The following is an 18888-nucleotide window of genomic DNA, read 5'->3' on the forward strand; positions in this document are numbered from 1 at the left end:
CAAATAATGATCATGAAATGAGCGACACGACCATGGAACCATGAAGGATGGGCTCTCAAGTACTCAAGATATTCGAGGCCAGAAATAGGAACACAAACACATACATACACATCATACACGAACAACACACACATACCATATACGTACACATCACACACATACCACACACACACACACACACACACACACACACACACACACACACACACACTACGGTTCTGTGGCCTTTTCTACAGCCTTTTTCTGACAGGCAACTCCCCAAACCTCTGTGGACTGTGACCGCACGGCCTCATTATCCCGAGCTGAGATGTGGCTCTGGTGGGCCGAGAGTTGGCGGGAATCCGCAATCCACGGGGAATAAAGGAAAGTCAATGCATGCCATGCAGCCACGCCCGGTTGTCTCCGCGCACGAGCAGTCGAGTCCCAGGGTTTCCCGCCAATCCCAGTTCTAAAGGGATTTACCAGACCCCGCCCACCCAGAGCTGGAGGGCGGGGGGAGCGTTCAACGCCGATCCGTGGCTCTGGGATAGACTGTGCTCCCTGCGCTGCCGCCGTCAAAACTCCGCAGGCTTCGCTGACGATCGCCGAACCGTAGTGGGGTCCGTGTTCCTGGGTCGGCTGCTGTGTCTGATTGTCGCCGCGCCGGAGCCATGGTGTGTTGAGCCCTGGGTCCTCGGAGGGTTTGGGGCTGAGGTCCGCTGACGCGGTCGTGGATCGGCCTCTATTTCCTGCGGCGTGGGGCGGTGGGAGACAGAGCGTGGCTCACGGATGGGCTCCGGCAGTGATTCAGCATCTGCGGCCTGGCCGGCGAGGAGCGGCCGGTAGCCGGGGAGGCCTCTCGCGCCGCTGCTCCACTTTACACGGGGTCCAGATGCTTCTTCCTCGGCCAGCTAGCCACCCTTACCCCCCAGTTTACTTCGGTGGCCGATTCCAGGGGGACCTGTGATCCTTCGTGACTGCATAGAAGGGAGAGGGTAGAGAGTGCAGTTGGCCTCCCGGCACCGCCAACGCGGACCTGAGCCTGCGGTGAGGTCCTTAGACCGTGCCCGTCTTCCTTATGGGTCCTTTTGGCTTCATCCGACTCCTTAGAATGCTGTGCGAAAGGGCTCCATTCGATCACTTAGATTTGTCACCTAGTTACAGATGAGAGGGGAAGTGATGGAATCAGGTTCACAACGTAAGCGCCCTGGGCTGCTTCTGTCGAGCCTGCCATGGGAACTCTTGATCCTCTCACCCTCACGAATGTTCTCCCAAGCGCACACACGCTTGTTTTAGTAATATGTTAGTATAGTTTAGTATAACTGCAGTGGTTCTGCCACTGTAGCTGTTTGTACCCACCTCTTTCCTGAGGATGTGTGCAGATGTTAATTCATTCAGTGACAAGATGCAAGAAGAGAATCCAAAGTTAAACCGGACACAACTTTAATCATAATGTAATGATAAAAAGGTGTGTAGAAATCCGGGTGTGGTGGTGCACGAATTTAATTTCAGCACTCGGGAGGTAGAAGCAGGCAGATATCTGTGAGTTTGAGACTGGCATGACCTACATAGTGAGCTCCAGGACAGCCAGAGTGTAGAGAGACCTTCTCAAAAAAAAAAAAAAAAAAAAAAAAACAGTACAGAGTAGGTCATGATAGCACACACGTGTAATTTCAGCACTTGCAAGGTTGAGGCAGGACTTCAAGGTCAGCCTCCCAGGTACATTTCAGATGAAGGCCAAACTGGTTTGCATGAGTTTATTATAAAATAAAAAAAGTGAAAGAACTAGAAGAGAAGAAAAGAACGAAACCTTAAAGAGATAGACAATTGAGTTAAGTTAAAGACCTTTTGCAAGTCACTAGAGCCTTGTATAAGAGAACAGTGTAAGCAAAGAGGAAGAAAAGTTGATATGTCCATGTTTTAGCGGTTGTCTGCCCAGTGGGAGTGCTGTGGAGAGTGGCAGACTAGGAAGTTAGGAAGATCCTAGTCCATTCATGCCAACAGCTCATGGTTAAAGTAGAATTGACTTGCAAACTGAGACTGAGTAGTAATGTCTCAGGAAAGCTGCACTAGCAAAAAGGCTTTAACAATTGAACAGAAACATGCAAGCACATGTCTTAATGTTAAAATTTGAGGTTTATAATGTCTCATAGTAATCTGTTTTTGTTCCACTTTCAGTTTCGAAACCAGTATGACAATGATGTCACTGTTTGGAGTCCTCAGGTAAGATTTTTATTTTTGTCCTGTGTCTATGAAGTGGCTTTTCATGCTGCAATAGGTTCAGAAATTTGTGAGATTGTAAACTGTGCTTGGTGATGCATGTCTTAGTCCTTATTGGTCAGGATTCTGAGGCCAGAGATCATGGAGTTGGAGGCCAGTTTGAGCAGTTTTGGAGACCTTATCTTTAAAAAAAACAATGAAATAAAACTTGTGCAATTATAGGCTATGAGGGTAAAGTTAGAATTAAAGTTAGTTAGCTGGGCAGTGGGGGAACACACCTTTAATCCCAGCATTCAGGAGGCAGAGACAAGTGGATCTCTGAGCTTAAGGCCAGTATGGTCTATAAGGGAATTCCAGGACAAGCAGAGGGGAATTACACAGAGAACCTTGTCTGAAAAAACCAAAACAAAACAAAAAAAAATGGTTTATTGGTTTTAAAACTAAACTTCAGTTATGCTCATCTGAGATCTGGAAACTTAAATTTTTATTTAAAAGGATCTAAGGACTGGCTATAAGAAGTGCCTTTTTTTGTGTCTTCAGGGCAGGATTCATCAAATTGAATATGCTATGGAAGCTGTTAAACAAGGTTCAGCCACAGTTGGTCTGAAGTCAAAAACACATGCAGTGTTGGTTGCGTTGAAGGTAAGTGAAATGATAACTCTGACTTCCTCCTTCAGGAAACAGAACTATCAAATGTAAATTTCACTGATAAATAAAGCTGTAAACTGATATATCTGTCTTACTGTGTCTCTATTTAGAGGGCACAGTCGGAACTTGCAGCCCACCAGAAGAAAATTCTCCACGTTGACAACCATATTGGTATCTCAATTGCCGGTCTGACTGCTGATGCTAGACTGTTATGGTATGTATGACCATGAAAACTTAAGTATCCTTTTTTATTCATAATGATTTATTTTATTAGGACATATCCTGATAACATATTTCAGGAAGTTGTCTCCCAGAATATTATAATTTTTAATTATTTTATTTATATGGGAGTTTTGTCTGTGTGTATGTTTGTGTACGAGTGTGTGCCCAGTTCCCTCAGAAGCCAGGAGAGGACATTAGATTCCCTGGTATTGTGAGCTGCAATCTGAATCCTGGGAATTGTATCTGGGTCCTCTGAAAGAGCAGCTAAGCTCCAGCCCTAGAATATTGTAATTTGTAATATTTGGGTGGGTTACTAAGTATTCCCATTTCTTAATTCTTGTAGTGTTATTAACATCGTACTGCTTCTCAAAAGTCCGTGAATGAGGTAGTTGTTGACATATTTATTGTTTCAAGCCCTGTATGCTTAAGAGTTGGACATGCCTCTGTTTAAGGATGCCCTAAACCATTCTAGTTTTCTTTTATGTGTTAATATTTATTATACATTTGTTTTCACAAAGCTCAGTAGTATATAATATGGGTATAGAAAGGTGACTCAGATATAGATCTTTTCTTCAGGGAGCTTAAAACCTATTTTATTTATAACACAGGGTGTGAAATAGTAACAGGCAAATTTCTTTGACTATCCCTAAGAGATAGATGTTTCTTTCTTTTTTTTTTTTTAAGATTTATGTATGTATTATGTATATAGTGTTCTGCCTGCATGTATCCCTGCAGGCCAGAAGAGGGCATCAGATCTCATTATAGATGATTGTAAGCTACCATGTGATGGCTTGGAATTGAATTCAGAACCTCTGGAATAGCAGCCAGTGTTCTTAACCTCTGGGCCATCTCTCCAGCCCTGAGATAGATATTTCTTGTTGAGAAATAGCACATAAATGAGGTGGTAGGATTTTGAGATCATACCAATTAAATTCTTTATAACAGTATCTGAGATTGGGCTAGTTACTTAAATAATCTTTCCCAATAAGTAACCTGACATGTAAAACGCTTAACACAGTGGCTTTTAGAAAGAATAGGAGAGAATTGAAAGTGGAAAGTGGCCAAAGCTAATCTCTTTAGTTCATCATGGATTGACTAGGAAAGAAAGAATGTAAGAATAAGAACCATGTTGTCATTGGTTAAGATTTTCAAAGTATTCAGCCAGTCTCTTTAAATCAGTAGTAGAGTGACATTGCATGTGTTTCTGCTCTCAAAAGAAGAAGTTTGGTGTGTGGTCAAATATGCTACTTGATTCAGATATCTAAAGTATTACTAGGGCAACATTCAGTCAGTGAAAACTTTATTAGTAAGATGTTGTATGTGGCCAGGCAGTGGTGGTGCACGCCTTTAATCCCAGCACACGGGAGGCAGAGGCAGGCGGATCTCTGTGAGTTCGAGGCCAGGCTTGTCTGACAGCCTCCAAAACAATACAGAGAAACCCTGTCTCGTAAAACAAACAAAAAAAGATGTTATATGTGGTTTGGTGTTGTCTTTTATTGATAGACATTTTAGTTAGCTACTTTTCAATTCCTTAGGCCCACATGTAATTAATGCTTGCCATGTTAAATAGTTTAATTTTAGGAAGCCTTAGAAAATTGGCTTTAAAATACTGACAGCTTGATATTGACATCTGGTCAACATTTGATGAGGGTCAGGAGGTTGGGAGCTTTACCTGTCTTGTTGAGGCCTGAGGTTTGATTTCCACACTACAGAAAACACCCCCAGAATAAAATATGGTCATCAGATGTGGCTTGCATGTACTGTTATAGTCATGAAATTTCTTTTCAATGTTACCTAGCTTGGATCTTGTCAAAATTATCAGTGAGATTCAGTGATAGGATGGTTTGTGTCTAGAGTGACACTTACTGTCTGCTTTCAAGAAAATAACAAAGCTCTCTCTCTTTCTTCTGGTTTGAAACCTAAAGTCATGGCATGCGGTTGCTGACAGTGGGAAGCACTGCCTTCTCTATGGCAGGGTTTTGTGTGGAGGGAGGAGCAATTCAGTCGTTTTTTATTTAGTTACTAATTTTTTGAGCATTTATGAAGCTGGTTTCAGAATTTTTGCCTTCACTTTCTAAATGCTTGATTCCAAATGACTTGCCTCACTTTCATTTATTTTTAAATAGTCATGTGGCTCCAGAGTTACACACACACACACACACACACACACACACACACACACACACACACACACACACACACACACAGAGGAATTGTGGGGTTTTTTTTTTTTTTTTTCCGAGACAAGGTTTCTCTGGGCTTTGGAGACTGTCCTGGAACTAGCTCTTGTAGACAAGACTGGTCTCGAACTCACAGAGATCTGCTTGCCTCTGCCTCTGAAGTGCTGGGATTAAAAGCGTGAGCCACCACCGCCCAGCCCTTTCTGATTTTATGGATGTACTCCATGAAATATTTGCAGGAAAGCAAAATGGAATCAAACTGCTTTTTAAAAAATATTTAGGTTGTATTTATTCTCTATAATATGAAACTACTAATTTTTGTTTCTTTTCCTTTTTAGTAATTTTATGCGCCAGGAGTGTTTGGATTCCAGATTTGTATTTGACAGACCACTTCCTGTGTCTCGCCTTGTGTCTCTAATTGGAAGCAGTATCCTTTATGTTGGCATTATAAATGTAAACCATAAACAGTTTGAGTACTTGGTGTTTGTCTTAGTTATTTGGAATGTGATAGCATAAAACATAAATAAGATTGTGGTTTGAGGAATTAGATTATTATTTCACTAGCCTTTATAAACAGTTTCCCAAATATAACAACCCAATATAAGAAAACTGTTCCATTGTCAGTTTCAGAGAGTAAAGTTTCTCAATGGTTCTAATTATCCCCCAGAGTTCTGGCCTTTTATATCCAAAACAAATCCCTCTATAGGAAGAGACCATTTTTTTAGTGTTCATGCTTGGCTTTGGTGGAAACTTTGTATAATATTAGGAATGCTATTCTGTTACTTACTTCTAGAAGATTATGGAACAATTAAGAGGCTAGAAGTCACCAGGCAGTGGTGGTACATGCAGTTGGGAGGCAGAAGCAGGTACATCCCTAAGTTTGAGGCCAGCCTGGTCTGCAGAACAAATTCCAGCGTGGCCAGGGATACATGACAAGACCTTGTTTTGTAAAAGGAGGGGGGAAAAAGCTATAAGTCTTTAATTTATTGAATGTTGGAGCATGTTCCTTAACTAGTTTCAGAAACCCAGATCCCAACACAGCGGTATGGCCGAAGGCCCTATGGTGTTGGGCTACTTATTGCTGGTTATGATGTAAGTTCATAGAGCATTGTTCTTGTATTAGTTACTTTTCTGTTTTTGTGACGAAATGCCTGATGTAAACGACCTAAGGAAGAGACAAAGCTCATCATGATAGGAATTTGAGGAAGCTGTCATGCTGCATTCTAGTTAGAATACAGGAAGAGATAAATGCTGCTGTTCAGCTTATTTTCTCCTGTAGTTAGGTCCAGGACAAAGTCCATGAAATCATGCTAGTCACTGTCAGAGTGAGTTTTCCCTTTTTATCTAAACCTGTCTGGTGCTAGGCATGGTGGTTCACACCTTTATCCCAGCGCTCAGGAGGCAGAGGAGGGGAGATCTCTGAGTTTGAGGTCAGCCTGATCTACAGAGTGAATTCCAGGATAACCAGAATACATAGAAGAACCTTGTCTTGAGAAACAACATAAAACTATCTAGAAATGCCCTCACAGACACACTCCTAGGTGATTTAAAACCAGTCAGATTGGCAGTGATTAACCATCACAGTTACCACAGTTATATCCCAGCAATGTTTAAAGCCTAGAAACTTGTACTTTTTTTAAGTCATTCAAAGGCAAGAATTACATAGTATGTTTTTTTCTGTTTATAGGATATGGGCCCTCACATTTTCCAAACCTGTCCATCTGCTAACTACTTTGACTGCAGAGCTATGTCTATTGGAGCCCGTTCTCAATCAGCTCGTACTTACCTGGAGAGACATATGTCTGAATTTATGGAGTGTAAGTGTGCTTTGACTTACTTTGTTTTGTTTTGCCTCTTCTAGTCTTTATATAGTTAGTAAATCTATCCTAAATAAAGAAAACTATTAGTCTTTAGTTTTTAAAAGTTCACAAAGTGTCTGTTGTTTATGTAAAACATACTAACTTGTACTTCTAGCTACAAAGAGAACTTTTTCAAAATATAAATTTGTCAAGCTAAGCATGCATACCTTTAATCCTAGCACTCAGGAAGCAAAGGTAGGTGGATCTCTCTGTGAGTCAAGAGCAGCCTGGTTTAAAAATTGAGTTGCAGGACAACCAGGGCTACACAGAGGAACCCTGTCTTGAAAAAAACTAACGAGCATCCTTGAAAATTCTTGACTCATTTGGTCTGAAGTAGGCTCCAGCCAGAGCTAAAAAACATTATACTAGTTGCTATTTGTAAAGTTCTATTTACAACTGGTCTTTAAGTCTGTTTCTACTATAGGCCACATAGAATTTCTGCTTTAATTGCCCCATAAATAAAGGCAGCATACCTGTGGGAAAAGAGGGTGAAGGGTGTAAAATGATGAACTGGTTTTCAAGTGCTTTGTTTTACATTAGAAGAGTTAGTAGCAGAGCTTTTAAGATTTCTCTTGGGCTGGATGGTGGTGGTGCATGCCCTTAATCTCAGCACTTGGGAGGCAGAGGCAGGCGGATCTCTGTGAATTCAAAGCCAGCCTGGTCTACAGAGTGAGTTCCAGGACAGCCAGAACTGTTTCCCAGAGAAACTCTCTCAAAAAAAACAAAACAAGGGGCTGGAGAGATGGCTCAGTGGTTAAGAGCACTGACTGTTCTTTCAGAGGTCCTGAGTTCAATTCCCGGCAACCACATGGTGGCTCACAACCACCTTGAATGAGATCTGGTACCCTCTGCTGGCCTGTAGGCAGAAGGCTGTATACACAATTAATAAATTCAAAAAAAACAAAACAAAATAAAAAAATTTCTCTTGACAGTATAGTATTTTTGAAAGGAAATAGCTGAGACTCAGTGAATACAGGAGTTACAATTGAACTGGAAGTTCCCAAGATCACCTGCATACCCTAAGACTTACAAGCAGTATGCATACCTTGGTCACAGGAAAAGATGAGTAGAGAAAGAACCTGCAGGCTTCCTTGTGTTCCTACCCCCCTCATGAGCGTCAGAGCAGCTGTTTGATGCTTTCTATCCAAGGAGCTTTAAGCGTTGTTGCAATCTCTAGAGCATCTGGGTATTACTTCCACTATTGTAGTACAGATGACATTGATTTATGATGCTTCAGCTCAGGAGATTTTGAATTTTTGATATACAAAACAACATGCACTCAGTAGGAAATGAACTCCTGAATTTGAATTTTGATTTCATATGGATTAGCCACATATGGTAAGATCCTCTATAGTGATTCAAGGAGGCAACATGGTCTCAGCCAGCTACACAATCAGATATTGCTAAATTGTAATATTTGTGTAAGTAGAGTTCTAGTTGGTCTAAATACTAAAAACTCAGAGTCAGATATAGAGGAAAATGCTGAGAGAGAAGAGTAAGCCAAAGCCACTTTTACCTCATTAGCTTCCCAGTGAAAGAGTGTGAATTCCTATTTCCTCCCGCCTATATCCTCTCTCTGCCCAACCATCTCACTTCCTGTCTGTCTGTACAGACCTCTGGACCTCTATGGTTAACTAGTGGCAAGCTCCACCCTCTGATCTTCAGACAAGCTTTTTTTTTTACAAGTAAGATATTACCACACATTTGTTATGCAAGATGTATCCAATATACATTTTATTTAACATTTGCAGTTTACCATGGATAGCCCCATTGTTATTTAGGCAACATCTTTACAAGTCTTTGATGCCTAGACATGGGATTTTATTATATTTACTTAAGTCTTTCAATGGTATTTTGTAATTTTCAGTTTATACCTTATGTTCTTTTGTTTAATTCATCCATATTTTATTCTTTTCATGATGTTTTAAACATCAAGATTTTCTCAATAACATTTGCAGATTGCCCATTGTACAGAATTGATAATTGTTGGGGCTGGAGGGATGGCTGAGCAGTCAATAGCACTGACTGCTTTTTCAGAGGACCTGAGTTCAATTCCCAGCAAACACATGGTTGCTCACGAGCACCTGTAATGAAATCTGGTGTCCTCTGCAGGGAGAACACTGTATACAGAAATTGATAATTGTATATTGATCTTATATTCTTCAATCTTAACCCTTTGTCAATTCCAGTCCTTTTTTTTTCTTCCCCTTGTGGATTCCTTAGATCTGAGGTCATGTCACTAGATTACATCATTAGCAGTAGGGGTGGTTTTACTTTCTCAAATCCTAATCTTGATGTGTATTGTTTTTTTCTTGCTTCCCACATGGGTGCATTTTGTTTCTTATCAAATGCCTTGGCTAGAGCCGGCAGTATAGTGGTGAATAGAAGTGCTGAGAGCATATGTCCTTGTTTTATTTCTGCTTCTGCGGGGATAACATTTAGTTATTGTCTTAAATACGATGTTAGCTGTGAGATGTTATAGATGGAAGTTCCCTTCAAATACTAGTTGAATGAGTTTTTATTAGGTAGGAGTCGGGAATTTATCACATGCATGTTACATCTGATTGAAATGGTCATAGTTCCCCCCCCCCACCTCTCGCCTTAGTCTATTAATTCTGTATTTGTGTTATATTGATTGAGTTTTCAAATATTAACCATCTTTACCTTCCTGAGAAAAGCCACACTTGGTTATTTTGTATAATCGTTTTCTGTGTTGTTGACTTCTGGTGGTGATTGTAGAAATGATGATAGTGGTTTTGTGTTGGGTTTTTCTTGTGTGTGTGTGTGTGTGTGTGTGTGTGTGTGTGTGTGTTTGAGATGAGTTTTCACTATGTAGTTTAGGCTAACCTGAAACTACCTATGTAGCCCAAGCTACTCATAATCTCCACCCCCGCCCCCATACCCTCAAGTACTAAGGTAGTAGGTATAAGCCACTTATTTTGGTATCTCTGTTCATAAGGTAGTTTTCCGTGATGGTTTTGGTGTCATTAATGTGACCACACAGAATGAGTGGAAGGCTCTTTAATGAATATAAGAACCAGCATATAAAACACATTCTACAAAACTAGAATGGCATTTGTGAAACAGGACTTTTATTTAACCTAGTGATAGAACATTATATTTATTTAATAAAGACATCAAATAGTCATTGATGTTGATTTATATTAGATTAGATTATAAAACTAGCATTATACTTTTGGCTATTTTATTCTATGCAATATGTCATTCAAGGCACAATTTCAGACTATAGACTTGATAATTAAAGAACCTTATAGTGAATTAAGAAATTATTTTTAATTTATTGCATACAGGCAATTTGGATGAGCTGGTTAAACATGGTCTGCGTGCCTTAAGAGAAACACTCCCTGCAGAGCAAGATCTGACCACAAAGGTAACTAACTCATGGTTCCAATTGTAGGTATTAACAATGCAGTTTAATCCTCAATTGAAAGTAATAAAATAGCATGTACTTAAGTTATTTTCATTGGACTTCTCATATTTTCTTTCTGTTCACAGAAACATCTGGTTTTGAAATGTCATGTTTAAAATTGGGGTTGGGGGTTATGCAGCAATAAAATCAGCAAGTGTGAATGTCTTCACCTTTGTTTTCAGTAGGTAGCCTTATCTTTGTCTTTTGTTTGTTTTAAACCAAGTGTCATATAACCTAGGCTAGCCTCAAACCTGCTATGTAACTGAGGATGACCTTCAACTCCTGGTCCTCCTGCTTTCACCTCACACTCCTGCCCTTTCTGTATTGTTAATGTTGTTAACAAATGTATTGAGCATTTGCTGTATACAGACATTCTCCAGGTATTGAGGGTATAATACAAGTATCTTGGCCTTCATTAGAGTCTAATGGGAGGGTAAACAGTATATACATAAATAAATGACATACTATATTAGATGACAAATACCAAAGGAATGATAACATGATAGAAAGAATGAACAATTGGATATTGGTTAGTGGTGTAGTGGATGTAATTTAAAACAGTGATCAACCATGGACTCACCAACAAAGTGAAATTTGAGAGGAAAGAACTAAAGAAGGTAAGTGAGCCATACCAGCAAAGACATGTGCACAAGTCCTGAGGGCAGATCTTTCCAGTATTTAAAGAAGGAAGTCAGTAGAATTGGAAGTCAATGAATAAGATGAAAATGAAGGCAAGAAATCAGAGATGAAGGGGAAACCACATTATATGTTCAGGAACAGTGATAGAGAAGTGATTCCGTGTTAGATATTGGGGAATTAGGATTTGCTAACAAGTTTGTTAGGATTGTAGTATGATGCTTCCAAGGTTTTTGACTTGATAAGCTGGAGGAAAGAGTTATAATTTTACTGGGATAGATGTAAGAGTGAAAGGAATAGGTTTGGGATAGAAGTTATAGAAGATGATGTCAGTTTAGGATATATAAAACTATGCCTGTCTATCCAATTATTGACAGAGAAGAAGCAGTTTTCAGTGCCCACCAGTCTTCTATGGAGAGTGGTCCTGTTTGGAGTTTAAAATGTTGGAGTCTATACAGAAATGATATTTAAAGAGTAAAGTAGGTGTAATTTCTAAAGGAATCAAATAGAGAATCACTTTGAGGACTAGCCCCAAAATACTTTAACCTTTAGGAGATTGGAAGGTTAGTAGGTGTCAGCAAGACACTCAGAAAAACAACCTGAGGTAAAGGAAAACCTGGAAAATGAGGCATCCTTCAAAGGAAATGAAGAAACTTTGGAGAAGAGAATGAAGAACTGATAAAAAACCAAGAAAGATGCAAACTGAAAATAACCTATTGTATTATCAGTGGTACCCTGAGGTCTTGACAAGCAGCTTTAGTTGATTGGAGAAGAAAAGCCTTGAGAGAAATGAAATCTAAAGAAGAGGAATTGAAATGTCTCTTTGAAGGAAATAGAGTTTTTTTTCCCATTGATTATTCCAGAAAAATATGGAGTACTAACTGGGAGAAGAGATAGTAAATATTTTTCACTGTTTTAAGATTTTTAGGATGGAGGCTGGACAGTAGTGGCATATACCTTTAATCCCAGCACGATGGAGGCAAAGGCAGACAGATCTCTGTGAGTTTGAGGCTAGCCTGATCTATAAAGGAGTTCCAGGACAGGCTCTAAAGCTACACAGAGAGACCCTGTCTCAAAAAAAAAAAAAAAAAAAAAAAAGATTTTTAAGATGGAAAAAATAATGCATCTGCTGTATGGTTATGATAATAATTCAGTGTAAAGTAAAATAGTTATATAGGAAATATATGAGGAAAATGGCCCAAACCGTGTCATTTATCAACACAGAAGTGGAGAGATTGACTGTCAAGAAAAAAATCAGAGTGTTCATTCATAATAATGAAAGAAAGAAAATCTAGACTTCTCTCTGTCTTCCAGTTGCTTCTGGGTTCTCAGTGAAATAGAAAAACAGGTTTCCAGCTGAAGGAGAATGGATTTTGTTAAGAGGGAGATGTCTAAGGGAAGGGAAATTGGGGGTGGGGTGTGGTAAAGGTCTTGCTCCTGGCACCAGTCCTCAGCACTGGGAGAGAGAGATAGGATATGGTGGATGATGTAGGAACTAAGTTGTGTGTGTGATCATAAAAGAGCAGGGAAGGTATACCTGGGTTTAACTGAGGTTAAGTGTAATAGCATTGTAAAGCTATTGATTAGTTATTGGAACATTACTATTTAGTATCCAGTTCAATGGTTGTTAGCCGGTGGGCTGTGACCCCCTTGGGTCACAGATATTTACATTCTGATTCATCACATTAGCAAAATTACTTACAGAGTAGCAACAAAAGAATTTTATGGTTGGGGGGTCATCATAACATGAGGAACTGTGTTAAAGGATTACAGTGTTAAGAAGGTTGAGAACCAGTCAGTGATCTAGGTGAAGACTTTGTTTCTAGATAACACTGACCTTTGATAACCAAAAATGAATGTTGAATCTGTTGTTGAAAAGAACCATAGTTTCCTGACAGTTTTTCAAACTCTGAATTTAAATGCTATATTATTTTTTTCTACATTTTTGGTCAGCCTTTATCTATATTAATTTTCCCTTTCTGCCCTCAGAATGTTTCCATTGGAATTGTTGGTAAAGACTTGGAGTTTACAATCTATGACGATGATGATGTGTCTCCATTCCTGGATGGTCTTGAAGAAAGACCACAGAGAAAAGCACAGGTATGTTACTAATCATAACATGAGGCTCCAGCTTTACTGTAAGATGCTGTTCTATCATAACCATGTAAATTGCTTGTTTTTGTCTTTGTCAAGAAAGGCCCACAATTGAAAATACAATTAAGAAAGAACTGAGTCAAGTAAAATATTGAAGGGACAGTGATTTCCATAAACTCAAAAAGGGAGAAGAGTTTGGTTTTCTATTATAACATAATTAAGGTAACCCAAAAATTTTCAGGGTTAGACCATATTTCTCAGAGTTCTATTAGGTACCAAGGCATACCTAAATGGTTCTACTGCTGCTCTCAGTTGGAATCTCACAAATACTGCAGTCCTATTGAAGATGGTGCAGAGCATCCACGATGACTTTATTCTTTACCTGCTTTTTAGATATCTCAGAAAATCAGCTGTGGAATGTTAGAATGACTAGGCTTCTGTCTGTGTATTCTCATGGCTACTCCAACAAAGTGGTGGATTAGAGCTTACAAAAGCCCAAAAGTGAAGGTTGCCGGTCATTCTTACAGCTAGAACTCAGAACTGATACAACCTCACTTTAGTGCATTCTTTAGGTTAAAGTGAGAGACAGGGCCAGATTCATCTTTTAACTCCCTTTTCTCATTAATTTTTTGCATTGTAATACTTGTGATTTGGGAGTGTATATTAAATGTTCTCTTCACATATTTTTGTTTCTTCTTTTTTAAAGCCATCACAGGCTGCTGATGAACCTGCAGAAAAGGCTGATGAACCAATGGAACATTAAGTGATAAAGGACACAGAGATATGAGGATGCAGGGACATGCACTGGTGACAGTAATCTGTACTTAGAACCAACACCTGCAGAATATGGGGTGGTATGTTTTAGAAATCAGTCCAGATGTGAGTTTTCTCCAAGCAACTTCACAGAAACCATATATAATGGGTGCATTTTCTTTGAAAGGGTCTACATAATCATTTTCTAGAAAGTATAGGTATCTATACCAATGTTTTTATATGAATAAAATAGTGTCTTTACAGTTTTAAGGACAACTGTGAAATAAAATTGTTCACCTCCTGTTGTATCAAGTTTCTTTTTTAAGTAGTTTCAACTGTAGACATTACAATGGTCATTTGTCATGTCTGTCAGATTATATTGTCTTGACTTCTTTTAGTGATAGAGAAAAACACCTCTTTACCAACACAGTTGAATTTGCTAGTGGTAGCCATCCTGATTGACCCTCAGATCATTACAGTCTCTTTCCCCCCGGCTGACTCCATACCTCATCTTTGGAACATGAACCCTATTGGAGCTGGACTCTGACAAATAGGTTGGGTTTTGGGGTTTTTGTTTGGTTTTGGTTTTGGTTTTCCCCAATATGTATGTGGTTTTAGTCTAAAGACTGATTTTTAAAATTCTCCCTACTTTGGAAATACAAAAAACAAATTAGTTAAGAGCCACATGCTAGGAGCTGGAGAGATGGCACAGCATTGCCCGCTTTTCCAGAGATCCTAAGTTCAATTGCCAGCAATCACATGGTGGCTCACAGCCACTATAATGAGATCTGATGCCTTCTGCTGGCCTGCAAGGAAACATGCAGACAGAACACTATATAATAATAAATAATTTTAAAAATTTAAAAAAGCGCCACATGTCATGCTAGCAAGAGTTACACCACTAACACTAGCACTACAGGATAAAGGCTTGCTTCAACTTACTGGCTTCTAGTCTAGTCTAGCTCCAGGTTCAATGAGACCCTGCCTTAGGGGAGTAAATCAGGATGATAGAGCAGAATGCTTATGGTCCTCTGGCTGTCCACTAATATGCACAGATGGGTGCATCTAACACACCAAAGTTTTTCCACTTTAAGGACTTCACAGTTTGTTGTGAGGTCTTTTATGTTTCATGTGTTGCACTCAGTTACTCCATTTAGTCTGCTGAATAAATGTGACAGTAAGATTCCTAGTGTCATGTAAATCTTCCCATTGACACAAAGATGATGTCATCTGGAATCTAAGCATCTTCACGCGGAGTTCTAAAGAACTGGCACAGTCAAAAATAAAAAGCTGAAAAACAGATGTCAAACTTGTGTTCTAAGCTGTTGTTAGTGTTGACCGTTGAGCAGTTTGGGGCTAGTCTCTAGTACTTTCTGTCTTCTACTTGTGTACTTTTATAATTCTGATACACAAACTTTCTACATTGAAATAAATTGTGATTTGGAGAGCATTCAAAATGATACAATTACATGCTAGGATTAAAATATACTTCATAAGAATATAAGAATAAAATATACTATATAAGGCTTTGATATCTGCTCAAGAAGCTCTGAGTTTTAAAAAGCAAAACCATGCATATTACAGTGGCAAGTTCTTGTGCAGACCTAAAATGCTATCTTATCATACTTTTCTTAGTGAATTAGTCATGAAGGACCCTAAAGTTTAACATAATGAATGGATATGGTTAGTCTACACCAAGATGTTCCTAACTGCTGAGCCTTCTCATTGCTATACCTAATCTTTATACCCTGTTTGGTGTAATTTCAAGTGAGCTTGGAAAACTAGTAACTGCATTTCATGTGAAAAATGAATGCACAAATGGAACATTCTTAAATACATCTCAGTCTCAGAGAATTATACTGAGTAGAAAAAAAAGCTTTTTTGTTTTTTAAGACAGAGTTTCTCTGTGTAACAGCCCTAGCTGTTCTAGAACTGACTTTGTAGACCAGGATGACCTTGAGTTCACAGAGATCCTCCTGCCTCTTTCTCCCAAGTGCTGGGATTAAAGGCAAGCACCACCACTGCTCAGCAAAAAAGCTAATCTTAAAGATTCCATTGTATGATTCTACTTGTATACTAGAATGTGTAGATAGTTGCCAGGGTTAAAGTGAGCACATGACTGTGACAGATGGAGTGCAGCAGGGATCTCTGATAGAACGATACTCGGTGATCATACAAAACTGAATTCATTGTCTAGAAGCAAGCACATAAATGAAAATATATAAATTGGTGAGATCTCAATAAGACAGTTCAGTTTTCTGCAAGACTTCACAACACAGGAACCAGGGGAAGACTAGGGCTTGTCAGAATAATTTTATCCTACAATTACCTAGATTAAAAACATTTACTTATTTTTATGCATGAGTGTTCTATCTGCACATATGCCTGCATTACAGAAGAGGGCATCAGATCCCATTATAGATGGTTGTGAACCACCATGTAATTGCTGGGAATTGAAATTAGGACCTTTGGAAGAATAGCTAGTGCTCTTAACTGCAGAGCCATCTCTCCAGCCCCCATTAAAAATAGCTTTTAAAACACACAGGCCAGGTGTGATGCCATGTGCCTGTAATTTTAGCACTTGAGAGGCTGAATTACAGTAGATGGAGAGTTGAAGGTCAGTCTGGGCTTATATAGTAAGACAGTCTAAAATGAAAAATGCCGTCAGAGAGGTCCCTCTTATAAGAGTTGTAAACACACAGTCTCTGGTATATTTTGAGTACTGGGGAAAAAGATTTTTTAAATTTAAGGGTTCCAGAAAAGAGAAATGTCAGAATAACTATTCCAGGGAGATGAGATACTATTCATATTCTGTGTCCCCAAGTGAGATGAACAGGTCAAAAGAATAGGTCCCAGCAGACCTTGTATACACAATATGCATCCATGTGGTACACACCTGTAATTACACACCTGCTCAGAACTGAAAAGACCAGTCTGGCAATTTAAAAAGACCCTGTTGAGGTTTTCAAATATTTTGTTTTTAACAACTGACTAGGACATTGGCATGGGATATGGAACCACAAAGGAACAAGACCTATGCATCTAATTGTAGCTGTAACAAGTCGGTCTTTGGAGACCAAGTAAAATCCTTTGAGGCTGACATCTCCCTTTATGCATAAAAACTATTGGGTGATCTGAAAGGATCGAAAAAGGCCGTTCTTGAATAAAGAGTAGAAATAATAGTTGCCAGACAACTTCTGATATTCATGTTAACTCCAGGTCAACTGAATAAAGTTCAGATTCAGATTACCAGAGGTGATCAAGTGTCTCTTCCTATTTTTTTTTTTTTTTTTTTTTGGTCTTGTTTTTTCGAGATGGGGTTTCTCTGTGTAGCTTTTTTTTTTTTTTTTTTTTTTTTTTTGAGACAGGGTTTCTCTGTGGCTTTGGAGGCTGTCCTGGAACTAGCTCTTGTAGACCAGGCTGGTCTCGAACTCACAGAGATCCGCCTGCCTCTGCCTCCTGAGTGCTGGGATTAAAGGCGTGTGCCACCACCGCCCAGCTTCTCTGTGTAGCTTTGGAGCCTGTCTTGGAACTCGCTCTGTAGACTAGGCTGGTCTCGTACTCGCAGAGATCCTCCTGCCTCTGCATCCTGAATGCTGGGATTAAAAACGTGTGCCAACACCGCCTAAAATCATCTACCTACTAATCAGTTAGTTTCCCAATTTATTGTAAGTGAAAGCAAGAAGAGGGTCTGCTGGACTTCTCTGTTTCTCTTTTGTACAGATTTTAGTTCCTGGGAACTACTAAGTGACCACAGCGCTTAAGTCAGGGACTCACGGGGAAAACTTAAATACTTGCTCAATCTGATGCAGAAACCAACTCCAAGAAAGGAAGAGGTCAGCACGTATTTCCAGCGCGCAACCGTAGGACGGAGAAGGCTTGTCCTCGCTGGGTTGCCGTACAGGATCTGTGACTGCATCCTTGCTCGTCTCCCCGCCCCCTTCCACGTCAGCCAAGGACTTGGTGGAGCCGTCCCGGCAGCCGCTGGTTGGAGCCGTACTCGACGGTCCCGCGGTTCCTTCCTGGCCGTCGCCCCTCGGAGTCAGGTAGCGGCCTGAGCCCCGAGCCTCGGGTTTGCGCCGGTCGCGCGGGGTCGGCGAGCCACCGGACAGGGAGACGCCGGGCGCTTGACTAGGCCGCTGCAACAGGCAGTGGGGGCGGGGAGCTGGGCCGCGGCCCCGGGGCTGTGAGATTGGGGTCTTCGCAGCCTGAGGCCTGGCGGTGCGTGGACAGAGGCCGGGGAGGGGCGGCCGGAGGCCGGGAAGGGGAGGCCGGAGCGCACCCCCGGGGGACCCGCTACGGCGGAGGAGTCCAAGGTTCTGCAGCGTCTTCGCTCGCGGGCTGCCCTCCTGGAGCAGGTCCGGCTGTGTTGAGTTGGAAATCACTGCCCCGTGACGTGGTGCTCCGGGTTGTCACTGTCGTGTGGACCTCGACTCCACAGCTTTCCACACCCTGGACCGGGGAGCGGACCAGGGCGGTGTGGTTGTCTCTTGAGTTCTTCGAAGGGAGGGGAGCACTATAGATTGACATCCGCAGAAGCCACCCGGAAAGAACTTGAGGCAGATCAGGACCGATTTGTGAAATTTGCCTCCCCTCCTCCCCCAAACTTATACCTGTATTCACTTTTGTAGATTTTCCTGGAACCTTTCGTCCTTTTCATCTTGTATCGGGTTGATTATAAACAGAAACCATGACGGCAGCAGAGAACGTGTGCTATACGTTAATTAACGTGCCAATGGATTCAGAACCCCCTTCTGAAATCAGCTTAAAAAATGATCTGGGTAAATAGTCTCTTAGTTCAAACGGAAATTACATTAATTGATAGATTGAAAACATTAAAAATTGAATAAATTAATGTGATGTTTTT

The 18888-nt window shown here is 40.4% G+C and overlaps 2 protein-coding genes across 2 annotated transcripts in view; both read left to right on the forward strand.

Annotated features, from left to right (window-relative positions):
* Window positions 1-505: 505 nt before the first annotated feature.
* Psma1 (proteasome 20S subunit alpha 1) lies at window positions 506-14322 on the forward strand. The gene is made up of 10 exons (XM_040756101.1): window positions 506-653; window positions 2158-2202; window positions 2740-2841; window positions 2958-3061; window positions 5588-5676; window positions 6271-6341; window positions 6937-7066; window positions 10420-10499; window positions 13164-13274; window positions 13975-14322. The coding sequence occupies exons 1-10, from the start codon at window positions 651-653 to the stop codon at window positions 14029-14031; spliced, it is 792 nt and encodes a 263-aa protein (XP_040612035.1). The 5' UTR covers window positions 506-650; the 3' UTR covers window positions 14032-14322.
* Window positions 14323-17927: 3605 nt separating this feature from the next.
* The window catches only part of Copb1 (COPI coat complex subunit beta 1), a 40749-nt gene continuing 39788 nt past the window's right edge, over window positions 17928-18888 (forward strand). The window contains exons 1-2 of the mRNA XM_005075647.4: window positions 17928-18067; window positions 18653-18802. Of these exons, the coding sequence (XP_005075704.1) occupies window positions 18712-18802 (91 nt within the window). The 5' untranslated portion in view covers window positions 17928-18067; window positions 18653-18711. The remainder of the gene's footprint in view (window positions 18068-18652; window positions 18803-18888) is intronic.

Source organism: Mesocricetus auratus, unplaced genomic scaffold (genome assembly GCF_017639785.1).
Source record: "Mesocricetus auratus isolate SY011 unplaced genomic scaffold, BCM_Maur_2.0 Super-Scaffold_4256, whole genome shotgun sequence".
NCBI lineage: Eukaryota > Metazoa > Chordata > Mammalia > Rodentia > Cricetidae > Mesocricetus > Mesocricetus auratus.

Coding starts and splice junctions, on each gene's coding strand:
- Psma1 (XM_040756101.1), top strand. Junction 2,203..2,739: donor TCACTGTTTGGAGTCCTCAG/GTAAGATTTTTA, acceptor TTGTGTCTTCAG/GGCAGGATTCATCAAATTGA. Junction 3,062..5,587: donor GCTGATGCTAGACTGTTATG/GTATGTATGACC, acceptor TTTCCTTTTTAG/TAATTTTATGCGCCAGGAGT.